Here is an 18,548-nt window from a genome sequence, read left to right on the forward strand (position 1 = left end):
CCATGGAGTAGGGTTGTGCTAAATAATGGGGATGTGTCTTTAATAATTTCAGGAAAATATTTGGCAAGCCTAGTTTCTGTCACTGTTGGAATTATGTGACAATAGATTTCTATATCAATTTAAGTTCAAAAAGCTTATTTCATGCACTACAGTACATGCTGTTTGTCTTATCAGTCTTACCTATTTTTAAACAGGTGAAAGAACCCATGGCATGGATGAACTAGCATTTTATTTATAGAACTGATGTTACATCATGCTGACACATCATGCTGACCCTTTTCTTTAAAACTGCCTATTTTTTTTAAAGCAACACAAAACTTCCTTGAAGGCTGGAAAGTACAGACAAACTGTGTATGTCTTGACTCTCTTTATGATGCAGTTTTTTTTTATATAAGAAAACCCCAGAGATATAATTCCTCTTTTCAAAAAATAAAGAACTAAATAAATTGCCAAGACCCACTAAAGAACATTGCATGGCACACAGCCCTGAACACTGCTGGTGACTAACAGAACTACTAGCCAGCCTTCATGGATGTTGACATACTAACCTACTTTGAAGGTATTAATGCTGCTACCACTTCTGTCTCCTTGGCAATTTCAGCTCATTAGAACTGCAGTATCTAATTATAATAAGACCATTATTTCAATTTTAAAGAATTAGAATAGTGTTCTGAAATTTATTCCTGTTAACTAGTTCATCTGAATAGGTATATTTATGTGATAACAATCTTGTGCAGCTTTTATTGCCTTTCTAACCCTGAACTATTTATATTTGCACTAGACAAGTCTGTGCGTGACACTGCAAAATAAACTGCAGTGCAAATTTTCATCCTTTGACTGTTGTGCATGAGGAGGTGGTCTTCTCTGTGCACATACTTAGTTCAATTGGGGTAAAAGTAAGCAATTAAAGAGGCAATTTCAAGTCTATACGCAAATGACTAAAGGAATTCATGGATTGCATCTCCTTGATAAATAATTTATCAAGGATGAATCATTGTTTGTTTTGGTACATAGAATAATAGCAGAAATGCTACTAGAAGTCACCCACCCCAATCCAATAGCTTGGTGATGAGTGCATTGGGATGTGATGAAAGGTCGAAATTTAAATATGCTATACCTCCAAATTACTCCTGAAATGCTTTGTGCTACATTGTGTCTGTTTGCCTTGGTGTAAAACCATGCAAATGCATTGGTCTTTAGGAAAATTGGAAGCACACTAAGACCACCTCTACCCCCAGCTATCTACCCCCAGGTGCCATATAAATGTGCTGCCCTTTTACAGCTACTGAATGTACCAGGGTAGGTTGTTGATTATTTTTCCTCTGATTATGTGTGGTAGGCTCCTGATACTTTCTAAAGGCAACAGTGCAGGATTTCAACACATTTCCAGAATCATTTAAAAAGGTATTGGGTGAAGAACTAGATCCAGCCAGCAGGCCCAATCCTGAACTCCCCCACCCTTTCCTTGCAGGCTTTGACAAATGAGTGGCGCTCCTCTCCACAATGGCAGCAGGACTCAAAATAATAATAATAACAATCATTTGTGGGCACTATTCAAGTTATACATGTGTAGGACCATCCTTCACATCGCTTTGTTGGTTTTGGTTACGTCTTTTGTGTTTTCATTTTGTATTTTTATGTTGTGAATTGCCCTGTGATCTTTGGATGAAGAGTGGTATACAAATTAAATAAATAAATAAATGCTTGTGCTTATAGCAACTTGTGGCTTGCTGTAAGCACCAATGAGTTAATCGGTTTTGACAACAAGTCCACTTTGCTCAGGGTTTCACTGCACCATAGGGCTCCTGCTTGTTTATTTGTAGCTGTGTCACTATCTCTCCTACATCTGATGCCACATGTCAGCAAAGGAGGTGGTAGGTATGGTTTGGGGGAAATGGACTCACAGGTAAAAATGGGGGGGGCAGTGCTAGGCGCAGAAGTTCTCTACCCCCTAGAAAAGGCAACCCATTTCTCAGGAAACGAGTCAGGGGAAAAGGGAGGAGGCTGTTAAGGCAAGCCTGATGTTTTGGGTGGAATTCCAAAGTCCCTACAGACTATTAGGGGTTCATGATATTCCAAAATTATGCATTATGACTCTCTGCGTTCGAATCAACCTATTCCTTACAGCTGCACTCAACCAACCACATTGGCTCCACTCTGCAGCCTTCTGATATTCACAGCCTCCTTTAGCCAGTCAGCTAAACTGGGGAATGCTCCCCATTTTAATATCCTTCCAGCACATGAAGCGACCACTTAATTCAACTGATTTCATTCCCTAGGCAGGGATGTGGTCGAGATGTTGTTGGACCACACACTGTCCCCACCCAACTCCCATCTACTCCGTATTGAAACTGTGTTCAGAAGCTCCATTACTTGCGCATTTGCCAGCCTGGCCAAATGGCAGGCCATAAATTTAACATATACACAATAAATGCCCCTTCCATTGGCTATGCCATCTGAGACTAGTAGAAGTTAGGTGTCCACAGCATTTACCCAATCAAAAGTGCTTCGGCTCCAGCCCTATGAAGTGTTAAAACACATGCACTCAGTCTACAAAATAATTCTCTAACAGTGAAAGCAGCAGATGCCCTACGGGATTTTTTTCACTCCGCTTCCTTTTCCTCCTGTTTTTAGCCTTCCATCAGCATGACCAAATGGCACCTTCGTCACAGCTGCTCCTATTGAGAGGCAATAATTCTCTAACCCTATTAATAACTGCGCCTGCTACCCTACCTCTGCTTCAGAGTATCAGACGTGTATTACACACGAAAGCTCATACCTTAAAAGCTTATATTTAGTTGATCTTTAAGGTACCACTAGAATTATTAAAAAATATTTTTTTCATCTTGCTATTTATTATGCTATCCTAGTGTAAGCGGAGTTCCCTAAAGCTAAAGCACAGGCCTTTTCTACCATTTTAAGCGTCGCCATGGCAACCCCTGACAAGCACAAAATGGTGGCGGGAGGCACGCAGCCCCGCCCACCCCCGTATGCGCGCGCTACTACAACCCCGCATCAGACCTAACCCTACCCTACCGAACTCGACCCGCTTTTCGGCTCCAAGGGAGGGAAAGGCTCGCCTGTCGTAAAAAAAACGCGGCGAAGCGGCAGAGTGCGGAAGTGAGCGACGAGGAGATCGAGATGCGCACGCGCCGGAATCTAGGTCAACGGAGCTGGGCACGCTCGCGCATGCGCCAGAGGGGAAGGAAAGGAGGCGAGGGTGGGTCAGGCGTTGAGGCAGCTCCTCCTCCAGTCCGCCGCCGCGGAAGTGACTGGGCTTGTTGTGGGGTCGAGGTGGCGCCGCCGACTTGTTTTTCCTTGCCTCCCTCCTCCGCCTGCCCGCCCGCCCGCCACTCGCGTCCTGGCACGAGCCTTCGGGATTCTGAGGTGAGGGGAGAGCGGGGAGGGGGCGCCTTGGGTGTATTAGCTCCTGCGCCACAGACGCAACAACAAGGCCCGTTTGGGGGGAGGGCGGGGGGCCGCGGCGGAGAAACGGCCGCGCGCACTTTCAGGGCCTGGAAGGCGTCGGGAGCGTTGGAGGCGCGACTGAGCCAGGATGCGGGAGAGGAGCAGCCGCCTCCGCCGCGAGTCCCCATTGGCCCGGAGGGCGGCAGTGGGGCGTCCGCCAGAAGTGCGCGGCTGGGGGCGTCCGTTGGAATCCCTCGCGCCTGGCAGAAGTCACGAAGCCTGTTTGGAAGTCGGTGGCAGCTCTCGAGGGAGGGAGAAAGAAGCGCCTTTTGGTGGTGGTTGGGGGGGGGGGACACGAGGAAGAAGCAAAGCCGTAGCCTTCCTAAATCATAAAGCGATGCCAGTAATTAGCCCCCTAATGCACCCTGAGCTGCAAATCTGCTTCTGACGTAAAAGAGTGCGCGTCCGTGTACGCCTTGAGCGACTGTTTATAAACAGCCCTGCAGCTGCTGACAGGTAAATAGACTTATCTGCCTTTCGTTTGCCTGTCGGTGTGCTCGCAGCCAGTGGGACAAAACGGTGCAGTTGATGCGCTTTCGCTGCTGGAAGCTTTTCTCTTTTTTTGCCAGGAAGATTTTTTTAAAGGGAGAAAAGAAAAACAATTAACCCACACAGCTAGTATTGGGCACCTAATGAGTTACTTGATACTTAACATTGTGCTCTTGTGGCTTAGTACATGGGCTCTTTTCTTCGTAGGGGAAAGTGAACTGTTAACTTGACTCAATTCTGATTTTTGCCCAGCAGGTTTTGAAAAACAACAGTGTTGAATGAAAAATCTAGGGACCTTCATTGCAAGTTGGAGTGCTTAACACTAGACTGAACAAACGACAGTAGGTAGCTTTTTATTTCACAAATAACTGCAGGAGCTAATATATCATGAAATTTGTTTGCTAAAAATGCATTTTCTGGTATGTGTCCAGCGAGCTTGTCATTGAAAGACAGCTTAAGAGTGGTGATGTTAAACCCAATGTCAATTTTCTTTCAGATGGTAGAGATTTTAAATATCCTGTTTGATTCTTTGCTTTAGTTCTTGAAGATGGTCAGTTTTTCTACACCAATTTTCTATGCAGCAGATAAGGATAGTAGGACTGTTTACATCTTCACATGGATTTTACTGCAGAGCTATGAGTTCCAGTTATTAACATATATCTGAATCTAGTGCAAAAGGTACATAGTCACATGGTAAACAATTGTGTGGAAATGTGTCAACTATTTTTTTATTTTCTTTGCTACCATCTGAAGATCACAGGGCAATATACAACTAGAAATGGCAGCTGTTTTTAAACGAGTTATAAAGCAATATAACATGATTATGTTTGCACATCATTCTTAACAGCCATTACATGTCGTTTCCTGTTACTTCAGTCCAGAATACATTATATTTTTATTTCCAAAACAACCCTCAGTTTACATTTGAGACATTAAAACCTGTAACTTGGTTCTCAGTGTCTAAGTTAATACAACTGGGTCACAGCAAGTATGCTGTCTTCATGTTAAATAGTTGTCGGAATACAAGATGACTTTAAACCTGTATAATGGAAAACTAAACTATTGACAATACATAATATATATGGTAATGTGAGTTATTATGGGACAACTTCTTTCACCTGAGCCTATACTCAATTATTTCAACTGTCTGTGTTTTGGATTGGACATTTTATCTTGTCCTCTTTCAAAACTGTACTGTGTCATGACAGAATTGAAAGTTAGTGAAACAAGCAGTTTCCAGCATATCAGTTTGACTTGCAAATGGCAAAGTTTGTGTTCATGAATTCTCTGAAAATACCATGAATTGGGTAAAGTCGTCCACTGTGTTTGCACATGCCACACTACACTTACCAATTTCTATTCCAGCATTTGTACTTTAGGCAGTTTGAGATCATTGGCTGAACCTCTGAGAAAAGGAATATTCTCTTAATTTCTAAATTGTACTTAAAACCCCCTCATCAAAAAAAGGTGTACTTCTGTCAGATCTAGATTTCTTGGGTTTTTGTTAGATATGGCACTGTTGGGATTTTGTCCTGATCTGGTGTATGGCTTTCTGCATGATCATCTGAAGGCACCCTTGATTTTTATGAAATTATGCCTTATAAAGAAGCATATGCAGTGTGTGTGTCCTTTTTAAAATACCATTTTTTTAAAAGATCCTCTGCAGAGTCACCCAAACTGCTCTATAAATGCTCAGTATTCATTAATCGGTTTTGGGGTCTTTGCATGATAAATATTTTGTTTAAAATTCTCTGTGTTTTTTATATAAAAAGGAAACTAAATCAAAGTATTATATAAAACAGAAAAACCCGTTACATAAAACCGTGGCAGAATTAAAGCAGAACTAAAAATGCAATTAGGGAGCATATGGTGAAAAGTGTGTTTTAATACAAAAGAATTTAAACAGCAGTTGTCTGCTCTTCAGGGTTTTCTTTTTAATAGGAAATTTTGGGGGGAGGGGAAAGATTGTGGCTTGGATTTTATGTACTGATGGAAAGAGGTGTGCAATGAGTGACTTTCCTCCTTCTGAAAAGCCTCGCCACAAGGCTCAGGGGACTGAGATTGCTGAGGGAAGTCACTGAAGGCACATTCAGTGAGAATGTTGTCTACTCTTGGAAGGTGCCTCCACCTTCTTGCAGTTACCTTCAGTCTCCTTTGCCATAGCTCACCCTATTCAATAAAGGCATTTCAGGGGACTGCTAGGGAAAGAAGATGGAGAAGCCATCTTCTGCTCTCCCCCTGCCATCAGGAGTTGGATTCAAGCTGTTGTGTATGCAACAGCAGCATCAGTCCTTGGGGAAAGGGGGGGGGGGCGGAACTGTGGTGGCAAAACTCCAGATTGCTTTTTGCACTCAGGAAGTATTTGTAGTTTAAAGGGATCAGTTGAATCTATAATGGCACCTTATGAGAATGAATGTTCATAATTTTAAAAATAAAAAGGTGCACACACTCCAGGATCTTATACATAATTTATCAGGTGCAGTGATAAAGTTATAAGGTGTTTGTTGGATTGAGGATTGCAGATTGAATGTTAAACATTTTCCACTCCTAAAACTGGAACTTGGTTTCCAAGGAAGAAGAAAATTGATTTGTTTGGTACAGTGGTACCTCTAGTTACGAACTTAATTCGTTCTGGAGGTCTGTTCTTAAGCCGAAACCATTCTTAACATGAGACGCGCTTTCGCTAATGGGGTCTCCTGCTGCTGCCACGCCGGCGGCATGCGACTTCTGCTTGCATCCCGGGGCAAACTTTGCAACTAAGGGCATCTACTTTCGGGTTAGCGGAGCTCGTTACCCGAAGCATTCGTAAGGAGGACAGTACGTAACCCGAGGTTCCACTGTATCTTCCTCTCTCTGTGTCAGAATAGGTGAAAATCTGAACTCGGTGCAGTTGTAGTTCTTAAATTCCCACATATTATAGGAAGATTACAAACTCACTCTGAAATTCTGTTTTGGCAAACTAAATTAAAATTTCTTTGATATTTTACCTAGCCTAGAAGTACAAGCAGACAGATGTGGGTGATTGACTCATGGACGCAGATAACCCAGTTCATTCATCCAGCGTTAACTATAATTTGGACACATTCTTTAGGTAAGAGAATGTTGGTACAAAAATGTATAGTTTGCTTTGGGTTTAACATTGCCATATTAGTAATAGCTGAAAGTTATCCATAAATATTTGTTCATTGATGTGCTTTCTGTGCTTTGTGCAGCAATAAACAGGCTATCTATGCTATGATATCCATCATGTTCTGTTGCTAAATAAACCAGAAATATGTCTTCTGTATGTTTTTGAAATAAAATGCAAAAGAAATATCAAGACAACCACTTCATTTCAAAGAATTAATAGTGAAGAGTATTTTAATCTTCAATGAGATATTAATGTAACTTTTTTCCAACTGTTACTAACTTTTAAAATCCAGTTCCAGATGTCTGCATCTAATAATATATCTACAACCAAAATACCGCCTTAATAGTTAAAATACAGCGATACCTCTAGTTACGAACTTAATTTGTTCCAGAGGTCTGTTCTTAACCTGAAACTCTTCTTAACTAGAGGCGTTCTTTCGCTAATGGGGCCTCTTGGCGGCATACGATTTCTGTTCTCATCCTGGAGCAAAGTTCTCAACTCGAGGTAACTCTTCCAGGTTAGCGGAGTTTGTAACCTGAAGCATTTGGAACCTGAGGCGTTTGTAACTCGAGGTACCACTGTATATTCATTCGAAGAGTGCCTAACCAGAATGCCTAACCTGAATGGGAGTTTTAGAACTTTTGAGAAAAAGATGATTTGCACTTAGCAGTCTGCCAGTGAGAGACAGTTACGATCTCTGCCTTACATCTTCCACTCCTTGTACTTTAGTTATCTTCTGGGCAGCTTTTCTGTGAGCCAAGCTGAAAGAATCTGGCCCATCCTTTATTGGTCACAGCTGAGTTCCTGACATCCTCTTCTCTCTTGCAGGGAGGAGTCTTAGGTCTTAGAGCAGATTCCCATCCATGTTACTCAGAAGCAAAACCCACTGTATTCATGGGAGTTTATGTTCCAGCGATAACATAAGGAGAGAGCTGTTGGATGAGACCAAAGCTCAGCATACTGTTTCCCAGTGTGACCAGCTAGAAAGTCCACAAGCAGGGCATGTAGAAATAGTCCTCTTTTGTATTTGCTCCTGAACAACTAGTGTTTTGTGGCAGGGATAAATAATCATCCTAACAAGTAGTCATTGGCACATTAGTCACCATAAGCTAATCACTTTTAAAGCCCTCTAAAGTAGTGATCATCACCATAGCTCGTGGCACCCATTTCCTTTAATTATGCTCTATGTGAAGTATTTTATTTTTTCAGTCCTAAATCTAAACAGCTTCCTTGGAAACGGTTAGATTGTTCTGAGAGAGGGGGGAAAGAACCCTTTCTTTGTGCCCTTCATCCACAACATGCTTAATTTTTAAATCTTGTCATAACCCCTTCCCTGGTCACCTGTTTTCTGAAGACCCCAAATGTAGTTGCATCTCTCTTTAGAGAAGATGCTTCTTATCAGCCTTATTCTTGAGTTTTCGCATTCCTGAATAATTTGATCTCATGCACTTTGATGATCAGCCTTAACTCTAGGTTATATACAGGTATGAAAGAATTAAAAAGTATTGGCTCAATACTACTTCTTAGGAGATCCTACATTTTATTTCCTTCCCTTGTGAGAACTGCTTTCTTCCCATAAGTGTCCATAGGATTGCAGCCTTAGTTCCCTGTTTTGCACAATACTTTTTGGAGTATCTTTCCCTTTTCTGAACTTTGCCTAACTGCACAGAGATTCATTAGAATCTATTAGAGCCATTGCAGCTTTCCTACAAATGAACAAATTTAAGAAGCAATCATGGGAAGAAGTCAGCACTACTGAATCCCAGCTTCAAAACTATTCTATGATTTGTTGCTGGGTTGGCATTCCATTCCATTAGTCCAAAGCTCTTTCAGGGCTTTTAATTTTCCTACTTGTTGCAAGCATGTTAATACAAATTGTGCTTAGCTTACAGAATGGAAATTGCCTGGTCAGCTTGCTAGGCAGGCTCGCCTTGCTAATAAGTATTGAGGGGACATCCCTGACCTGCTGCCATTTGCTGCCCTGTCCTCTGTATCTGGTTTCGTTCCGATATAACACTGGATACACCATAACTGAGCCTGGGTGAACCTTGAATTGTTATCATATTTTCAGTACTTAAACAGTTGTAATTTTCTTAGTTGAAGTATAAAGGCATATGTTTGGATATAGTCAGGTTTGCCAAGCTTTTATAAACTGCATGGTACATTCTTCTGTGTTAGAAGTCTTGCTCCATTGGTGTTTTTCTTTCATGAAATTAATCAGTTCCAGATATTTTGAATTTCAAACCACTAGTAGGAAGTGATTTACTTGCACAAGTCATAGTTCCAAAACTTGACTGCGTCCCTCATATGGGTTTCCTAGACTTGGCAGGTCGTTTTTTCTTTGGTGGATGACTTCATAGGTCAGCCATTCTTCTAGGACCCCACCCTGCTCTCCAGTTAAGGAATCTTTTCACACAGACAGGATGACTCATCAATGGGATGGCTGTTCTGACACCATAAAGGTACTTGTGTTAGACAGGAATTTCCACATTCTCTAGAGGTATGTGTGCAAGTGCACCTCTAATTCAAGACTAGGTGACTTGTACAACTAGCCATTAAGCTGTAGTTGACTTAACTGGGGGGGGGGGGGGCAAGCTTGAATCTATTTGGAGACACTTTGGTTCACATGCAATGTTTTTGTCTTAACTATTAATTTGTTCAGAGAAAAGTACTAACTACAGCTTTATAATTTCTAGATGTGCAGAATTAGTCGTTCCTACAGTATTGCTCTGCATTCTGGTCAGACAAGCTGCATGTATGTAACCTGAAGCATATGTTAACCCGAGGTACCACTGTAAACCATTAGCTATGATTTAGCATGGTATGCTAACACTACCATTGTCACATGCTCTCATTTGTTTTTGAGGTAGCTTATAAAATGAATACAGTGGTACCTTGAGTTACATACACTTCAGGTTACATATGCTTCAGGTTACAGACTCGGCTAACCCAGAAATAGTACCTCAGGTCAAGAACTTTGCTTCAGGATGAGAACAGAAATCATGCAGCGGCGGCAGCAGGAGGCCCCATTAGCTAAAGTGGTGCTTCAGGTTAAGAACAGACCTCCGGAACGAATCAAGTACTTAACCCAAGGTACCACCGTACAGCAGTCGCAGCTTTATAGTTTGTGTCATTTTATAGCTATATATTTTGGTTGCTTTGTCAACTAAGTATCAGAAAACTATACTATGACTTTCACAGCTGATGTTTTAGAGATGATACTGTAATAGTATCTGAATATTATTACTAAGACTGTAGTCCTAACTTTGCTTACCTGCGAGTAAGGCCTATTCAGTCAGAATTACCTCAGAGTGGACTTGTGTGCTGTAAATTGTCCTTGTTTGCTAGTAATGTTTTGGTGATTGGAGGACGCATTTAATTATCCCAATAAATGACTGATGCTAGCAGCCAGGGACTCGAGCAGCATTCTTTGGGACCCCCAACCCCCGCTTGCCTGCTATTCATCTTCTCTGAATATAAGTGTTTCTTAGAGCAATGTGAACCTTCAGCTTCAATATACTATTTATCTTTCCTCTGGAAAAACACTGTCTTTCAGCATTTGTCTGCTCTTTATTTTTTAAAAAGTGGATCACTTAAGTGGTCCAGGCCTTCGCCAGGATTAGAGAACCACTTGTTCTAGAGCAAAAAGGTTGATGAACTCCATCTTCGCTCATACTTAAGACCTCTAAGCTTAACTCCCCCCCCCAAAAAAAAAAAGCCCCAGCAACATTGGGTTACATAGAGTGAGTGCTCGTCCTACTCAGAGTAGACTCATTTAAGTTAATAGGCCTCACTAACTAAGATTCATTAATTTTAATGGGTCTACTCTGAGCAGAACTAGCATTAGATACAACCCATTGTTCCTATGTTATATGTCTGTCTTGGCTGCAAATGTCTGTAACCTATACGGTACAAGATTATCTTTCTTGTCCTCATCTTACATTGCTAAAATATTTTGGGTTGTATCCAAGGTGAAGGGGGGAAACAATTCTAGCAATTCCCCATTCCCCAAGTCCTAAATACAGTACTGAATTATAAGATTCTCCAGAACAGATGGGGCAGGGAGGAAGAAGGGAGAATTTACCAAAATTGTTTCGCTCTGCTGGTAAGTGACACAGTTGGACACACCCCTCTTTGTGGAAGATTTAACCTTTAAGATTAAACCTCTTAATATTTTTATCATTAATGAAAGGATTTGAACTTCTACCAAAAAATTATAATTCACAAAATTAAAAACACCTTTTTAATTGATTTAAAACTTTCATTTGGTTAATCTTAAACAGTGGGCTGGGACCTACTGATGGGCCCTGGGCCACTTTCAGGGAGGCCACAGCATGCCCAGTACTTGAACTACTCTCTTGGCATACCATAAGCTTTTGGTTGAATCAGTGTCAGCACAGCCACCATTTTTGCATGCTGAATAAAAGTTGCCAGGGATGCAAGTTAATAAATATAATAGCAATAATTAACTAGGAATAGAAAGAAAGGGAATTGGGTAGAAGTGAATGTAGAAACAACAGAATGGAGGAATGGCTGTTGGAGATAAGATATGAGCTGAGTGCGAAAGGAGAATGGGAGAAGAAATTACAGGAGATGAATAAAACCACCTTTAAAAGGCATGTATAAAAGGGGGAAATACCAAAGAAAACTTATTTCCTGTTTCTGCTTAAAATTTGGAAATGGGTAAGTTGTGATACTCTAGAGCAAATGTCAGTACTTATTTTAGGAGAGCTGAGCTATGGAACTCCTTGCCACAAGAAAAATACTGTAGCCATATGTTTCATATATCACTTGTCATTAGAACATGATTCCCAACTAATTATGTCAAACTGTGCTTATACCTGCCAATATTTTTTGACTAGCTGTGCAGCTGAACATGCTTGCAAACCTCCCTGTGATTGGGAACACTACCTTATCACTGTTTCTGTTTCTGATACAGAGGAGTGAAACATGCATGTGCCTCACCCTCCCCCCCCTTTAAGTTTAAGTCCTTATGCATTGTTTTGAAAACTGGGACAAAGGATCAAACAATATTATAGCTTACAAAAGCAAAGTTGCAAGATGTACTTTGGAATTCTAATTATTTTGTTTGTTACGGCCCTATGTACTTTTATAGAGATCTACAGTACTTGAAAACTTTCAGAAAGCTTTGCAGCTTCTATACATCTCAACAGTATTGTACCTGAAATCATTTTGCTCTCGGAATGAAGAGGATCAGGCAGACAGCTAAAGCTGAAAATCCAGTTCTTCAAACACTACAGAGGACAAAAAAGCAGAAAACTGGTTTTTACAACACTCTGTTTGATACATCTCATCCTTTTACCTTGATGGACTGGGGAAGTCTGCCGCACCACGTAGTCTTGCACATCTTCCAATGCCTGCCTCTTGTTGATCGTGCCCGTGCATCTTCAGTTTGCCGGAGATGGAATGAAGTGTTCCATATTCCTGATCTCTGGAGAAAGTTTGAATTTGAGCTTAATCAGCCTGCTACTTCATACTTGAAGTCTACTCACCCAGATCTTATTCAACAGATTATTAAAAGACATGCTGATCATTTGCAGTATGTCAGCTTCAAGGTAAAGAAGCCTCTTTTGTGTTCTAGTAATAATTAAGAATATTTTATGTACATTGAATTTTAGATTATGTATTTGTCAATTTTAAAGAAACTTACTTGTTTAGGCTAGTGTTTACTGTTTTTTTTAAGTGTAGAAATATCAAATAGAAATGTGCTGGCAACTGCAAGTTTTCTATGTCTCCAATTCTTATCTTCCCAGGGAAACCAGTGTTAAGAGATAATGTGGGCATCTCCTGGATTCAGGATACTTTTTGTTGTTGTTAATTAGGTAGGGTTTACTTTTCAAATGCACCTTCAGCATTATTTCTTTACCAATTTCAGTAAGTGAAGTATAGTGTATTTACCACCTACTTGGAGCATTTCAGGTAGAAATGAAAAGTAGAGAGCCTGAAACCAAGGAGATTCAATTTCAGATTTTGGACCAATCACAATCTCTTGGCTTAACCTACTTCACGGTGTTCTTGTGAAGGTAAAGGAATAGATTTTCTACATCACCTTGAACCAATTTGGAGAAAGGGTAATACTGTAATAGCTTCAGGTTACAGTGGTGCCTCGCAAGACGAAAAGAATCCGTTCCGCGAGTCTCTTCGTCTAGCGGTTTTTTCGTCTTGCGAAGCAACTCTATTAGCGGCTAAGCGCTATTAGCGGCAAAGCGGCTAAGTGGCTATTAGTGGCTTAGCGGCTTAGAAAAAGGGGGGCGAAAAAAATCGCAAGACTCGCAAGACGTTTTCGTCTTGCGAAGCAAGCTCATAGAGAAATTTGTCTTGTGAAGCGCCTCGAAAAACGGAAAACCCTTTCGTCTAGCGGGTTTTTCGTCTTGCGAGGCATTCGTCTTGCGGGGCACCACTGTATTCTTATTATTCTTATTTAGTCACTTGTCACTTGAAGGTGTCTAAGTGACTTACATTAAAGAAAAATATATGCACATATATAATGCTGTTGGAAAAAGGGAGAGATTATATAATAGATTAACATTTCACATTACATACAAAAACAAACCAGCCCTATAAACAGTAACAAAAACATTGGCAGTACTCAAGCAATAAACAAAGCAATACTTGCACCCACTAATTAGCAGATAAACAAATCTCAAGCCCTTCGCTGGTCTAGAAACCATTCACTTCAACCAAACAGTTCCTCTCCCACCTCCCCACCAAGAAGTCTGGCATCAGGTGGTCACTGTCAACCTGCCTTTGGATTAAACTGAATCACTCCAGACAGCCTGGAAGGTACACTTCCTTCCAGCAGGTTTGGAGTGACATAGACTGCTTGCATTCCTTTTTCAAACACAGGGATGCTGTGTTTTATGAAATCAGCACTAAACTCTGTGTCATGCATGCAATACATAGTTGCTGCTTAAGAATCTCTGGGAAGCATTAATGAAGTTGCAGTACAGAATTTTGGACAGGTGTGCTCACTAAGAATCAAAAGTGCTTTGCAATAACTTCAATGCGCAAGTACAAAGCAGCACATGGCTCTCTACATTGCATAATGAATATAATTCAATGTAATGTTGATTTTCACTAAAGTATTGTGTGTTGCCTTTCAGGTTGATAGTAGTACAGAGTCTGCAGAAGCAGCTTGTGACATCCTATCTCAGCTGGTGAATTGTTCTATCAAGACACTTGGCTTGATTTCAACGGCAAAACCAAGTTTCATGAATGTTTCCAAGGTAATATTCCATAGAGTTCTGAACTTGAAATTATGTCTGTAAATAAAATGAGGTGGGACCTGTTCTAAAAGTTAGGTTTACTCTGCATCTAATGAATTTCTAGGGTAATTAGGGGTGAGGTTGGGCAAAGTTGCTAATTGCAGTGGCACGGTATTATTGGGACTTCACTACCAGATTTTTATGCAGGATGTAAAATGAGCATGAGCTTCAGGTTTCTTTTAAAATAACATTTGATTGCTCAATGTCAAATTTTTGACTTCCATTAATTTATTTATTGTAATTTCCAGTACTCAGCCAGTCAGCAAATGGAGTTAGGAGCTTCCACTTCATAGTGGCCTGTCTGCCAGTTATTTTTTATTTTGTTTGTTATTTCCATACATTTTTCCTTTGAAAAAAACAAGATTTGGGGATAAAATTTTAAAAGTCGTATAACTGCATGCCAATGTTTTCCTTCTCTTTTTTTGTCTGAATAGGCTCACTTCGTATCAGCTCTTACAGTAGTATTTGTCAATTCCAAGTCATTATCTTCCATCAAGATTGAAGACACACCAGTAGATGATCCATCCTTGAAGGTCCTTGTTGCAAACAATAGTGACACTTTAAAATTGCTCAAAATGAGCAGTTGCCCTCATGTTTCACCAGCTGGTAAGTAATCTGAGAAAACAAAAAGTAATATAAAAGTAGCAGTTCATGATTAATTCCTTCAATTAACATTTTATTTATTTAAAAATCACCTTCATAATTATCAAGGTTCCCTCTTACTTTACCAAGTTTATGAAATTCTTTTATCAACTTTAGTCTTTATTACAGAAGAAATAAACTGTATATATCATTATTAGCATAGCATCTGAAAGAGGATTATGGCTTGTTTCACTCCAGAGATGATTTAGCCCTTATGGTTGGGTTGCAGCAAAACACAAACATTCCCAAAGCAAGAGCCATCTGTGTGTTGACAATGAACTATTAACTTTGATTTATTAAGCTACGTGGATGCTGCCATAGTCTCTGCTACTCAGATGAAATACTTGTAGGCCCAGCATAATGTTTGGAAACTGAAAACAATTAAGAAAATCACAGCTTTATTCTCCATAGACTTCAAATTTTGGTGAATAAATTTCACTAATTGACTATGTTAAGATTTGAGTCCTTTATGCTTGCTTTGTTAATATACTGACAAGTACTGCCTTTCATAGGTGTCAAATCCTTTTGGGTAAATAAAATTGTTGTGAAGGTTTTTGTTCTTGAAACATACTGAGAGAAAATATGCATACAGACAGCAGACTGTACAAAAAAGTTACATTTTGAAATGCAATTATTTTTCTCAGTGCTTTCCATTGTGATTGGAACTTCCAAAAACAGTTCTTTACAAGCATTATTTCATATCCTAGACCTCAATCTAGAATGATTGCTAAAATATCCGCTGAACAATATACAAACCTTCTTACCAATAATCCTCATTTAAAACATACATCATAATAATACATAAATAAGTGATGCATTCAAACAGATATACATGGCAGGCAAAATCCTAGCCCTTATTATAGGCTACGTACATAATGGCACTATCATATGAAGCTTCACATAAAAGTTGTTAGATAACAGCCTAAGAACTTGATGCTGGTTTCTGATAATTGTGATGTCCTGGAATTGGGAATGTTTTTCAGCATGGTAGAGGTAAACTAAATTAGAGTCTTTCTTTGTACTTAACTTTTCTTTCCTTCTTTTTGTCATTCCTAGGAATTCTTTGTGTTGCTGACCAGTGTCATGGCCTTAGGGAGCTCGCTCTTAATTACTATCTACTAAGTGATGAACTGTTACTGGCTCTTTCAAGTGAGAAGCATGTTAATCTTGAACATCTCCGTATAGATGTTGTGAGTGAGAATCCTGGACAGATTGAATTTCACACTATCAAAAAACAAAGCTGGGATGCTCTCATTAAACACTCCCCCAAAGTCAACATTGTGATGTACTTCTTCCTATATGAGGAGGAATTTGATGCATTCTTCAGGGAGGAAACACCTGTAACTCATCTTTATTTTGGCCGTGCAGTAAGCAAATCAATGCTCGGACGTATTGGACTGAACTGCCCAAGGTTGATTGAATTGGTTGTCTGTGCTAATGGCCTACAGCCCTTGGATGATGAACTCATTCGCATTGCTGAACGCTGTAAGAATCTAACTGCCATGGGGCTTGGTGAATGTGAAGTTACATGTCGAGGCTTCATTGAGTTTGTAAAGATGTGCGGAGGCAGGCTTACCCAGCTGTCCATTATGGAGGAAGTGCTTATTCCAGACAATGACTACAATCTGGATCAAATTCATTCTGAAGTTTCCAAACACCTTGGAAGAATGTGGTTTCCTGATATGATGCCAACATGGTAAAAAATCAATGAGGCAAAAGACCGAATAGGTCAGAACTGGCTGTACAGGGTGTTGCTTTCTATGCAAATAAGGAATCTTAAATATAAACATACTGAATTATTTTCCTCAGTTAATTGCATACCGGCAGTACTATGCCAATCATAAAATGGAATAGAGTATACTGAATAGTGTATACATTGAAAGTATATCCATTAAGTGCTTAGTTTATCCTCCAGTTAATTGGAGTATTTTTAACAGATTTGTATAAGCACGTGGTTTAGTACAAGTTACTTTTGTACTAGTATTTTTGGTGTGGCTAAACACTTTGGCCTTCTTGGTAAACTTCTGCCTAATGGGTGTCTGGATTTTGAGTTAAAGTGCTGTTTCTCCTGTTACTGTTCCTTTAATTAAAACCAGTGGTTATATACAACTTGTAAACAACAACAGCTTATAGTATGATGCCTGAGGCCTATATTTGTATTAGTATTGTGACAATGCTCAAGCTACAACAGGACAACTGTGTAAATGCACTATTTCACTGTTTCTCTCCCCCCCCCCCAACCCCCCTAACCATCTGAATGCAGCCCTGTTTAGGGAAGCATTTAATGTTTAACAGACTATTGTATTTTAATATTCTGTTGGAAGCCGCCCAGAGTGGCTGGGGAAACCCAGCCAGATGGGCAAGGTATAAATAATAAATTATTATTATAATTATTATAACCAGTTGAAAAATTGCTTATGTAACTGTATAGAAAACATTGGTCAATACATGTCCGAGAGCTTACGGTTTTTCTAGTTACGGGTGGGTGGTGGCACTGCAGATGGCAGCCATAGTGATCACAGCAAAGGCAGTTCGGAAACATCTCAGCCTTCCGCCACTTGTAAATTAAGTTATCCTCTTCAGCAATCACTGCCCGTACATGTGCTGTAAGCACAGCTTGAAGCGTGGTAGAATTGAAAGTTCACTTTTCTCCAGCAGCTTTTCTCATCTTGCCAGTCTGATACAAGCAATCATTTGATTTTTCTTCTCTGCCGAACAACCCACAGAGACAACTCTTACTACTTCCTGTACACAGGATTCCATTATGTAAATAAAACAGATACCAGCATTGAGAAAGGATAAATAATGTATGTCTGTATAGTATTGATGCTACTTATAAGTGATGCCTCTCCAGGAAAATAAGTTGTGTTTCTGAATGTTCTGATATTAAAGAGACTGGTTACCCGAACCCATAAGTTTATAGAGATATTTCCCCTGGTTGCATTTGTGTGCATGTGTGTGAGAGAGAAATTCCCATCTTTTCTGGTTGGAGCCTCTCAGGTTGTGCTCCCCTTACAGAGAAAAAACAGTTCTTTCTAACCTCCCAACCTGCTACTGAAGCTCAGGGTTCTTGCATCTTAACAGTTGCCTTGGTACTGCTGCAGGATCTGAACTTATGCAAGTGTAAGCAACTCATTGCTAAACAAACAAACACCTTTAGTACAGAGGGGAAAGGAAGAACCATTTGAAAAACTCTATTGGAAAAAGTTTGGCCAGTCTGCCCACTTGTACTATATTTTGGTATTTCTGTTTGCTCCTGACATGAAAAGTACTTCATGTTGAAAACAAGCATGTCTAGGAGAAAGGTTTGATCTACTTTCCCAGATGCACCATTTTTCTATTGGTTTCCATGGGAGAATGTGAAAACTTTCTCCTGTAGTTTGAAGTTGTGCAGATGACGAAATTTTTTCCCTGAATGAAATACAGAGATTGCTAGCCCAGAGATGTAAGCAAGACTGCTGTGTATTGCACATACCATTGTATGCCACATATCTCAGAAATAAGCAGAAATGGTCATGCTTAAGGGATGCCTG

At 40.1% G+C, this 18,548-nt stretch overlaps 1 protein-coding gene across 3 annotated transcripts; it reads left to right on the forward strand.

Annotated features, from left to right (window-relative positions):
- Positions 1 to 3,195: 3,195 nt before the first annotated feature.
- Positions 3,196 to 17,923, forward strand: LOC307211488 (F-box/LRR-repeat protein 21-like). Of its 3 annotated transcripts, none has more exons than XM_079968137.1 (7): positions 3,196 to 3,387; positions 4,213 to 4,298; positions 6,949 to 7,048; positions 12,204 to 12,663; positions 14,212 to 14,334; positions 14,808 to 14,979; positions 16,072 to 17,923. In XM_079968137.1, the coding sequence occupies exons 4-7, from the start codon at positions 12,292 to 12,294 to the stop codon at positions 16,713 to 16,715; spliced, it is 1,311 nt and encodes a 436-aa protein (XP_079824263.1). In that variant the 5' UTR covers positions 3,196 to 3,387; positions 4,213 to 4,298; positions 6,949 to 7,048; positions 12,204 to 12,291; the 3' UTR covers positions 16,716 to 17,923. The 3 variants fall into 3 exon arrangements, with proteins under 3 accessions (XP_079824263.1, XP_079824264.1, XP_079824265.1); XM_079968138.1 differs by having other exon boundaries at positions 6,954 to 7,048; XM_079968139.1 differs by lacking the exon at positions 6,949 to 7,048.
- Positions 17,924 to 18,548: the final 625 nt, after the last annotated feature.

This window comes from Podarcis cretensis (genome assembly GCF_951804945.1).
Source record: "Podarcis cretensis genome assembly, chromosome: 2".
NCBI lineage: Eukaryota > Metazoa > Chordata > Lepidosauria > Squamata > Lacertidae > Podarcis > Podarcis cretensis.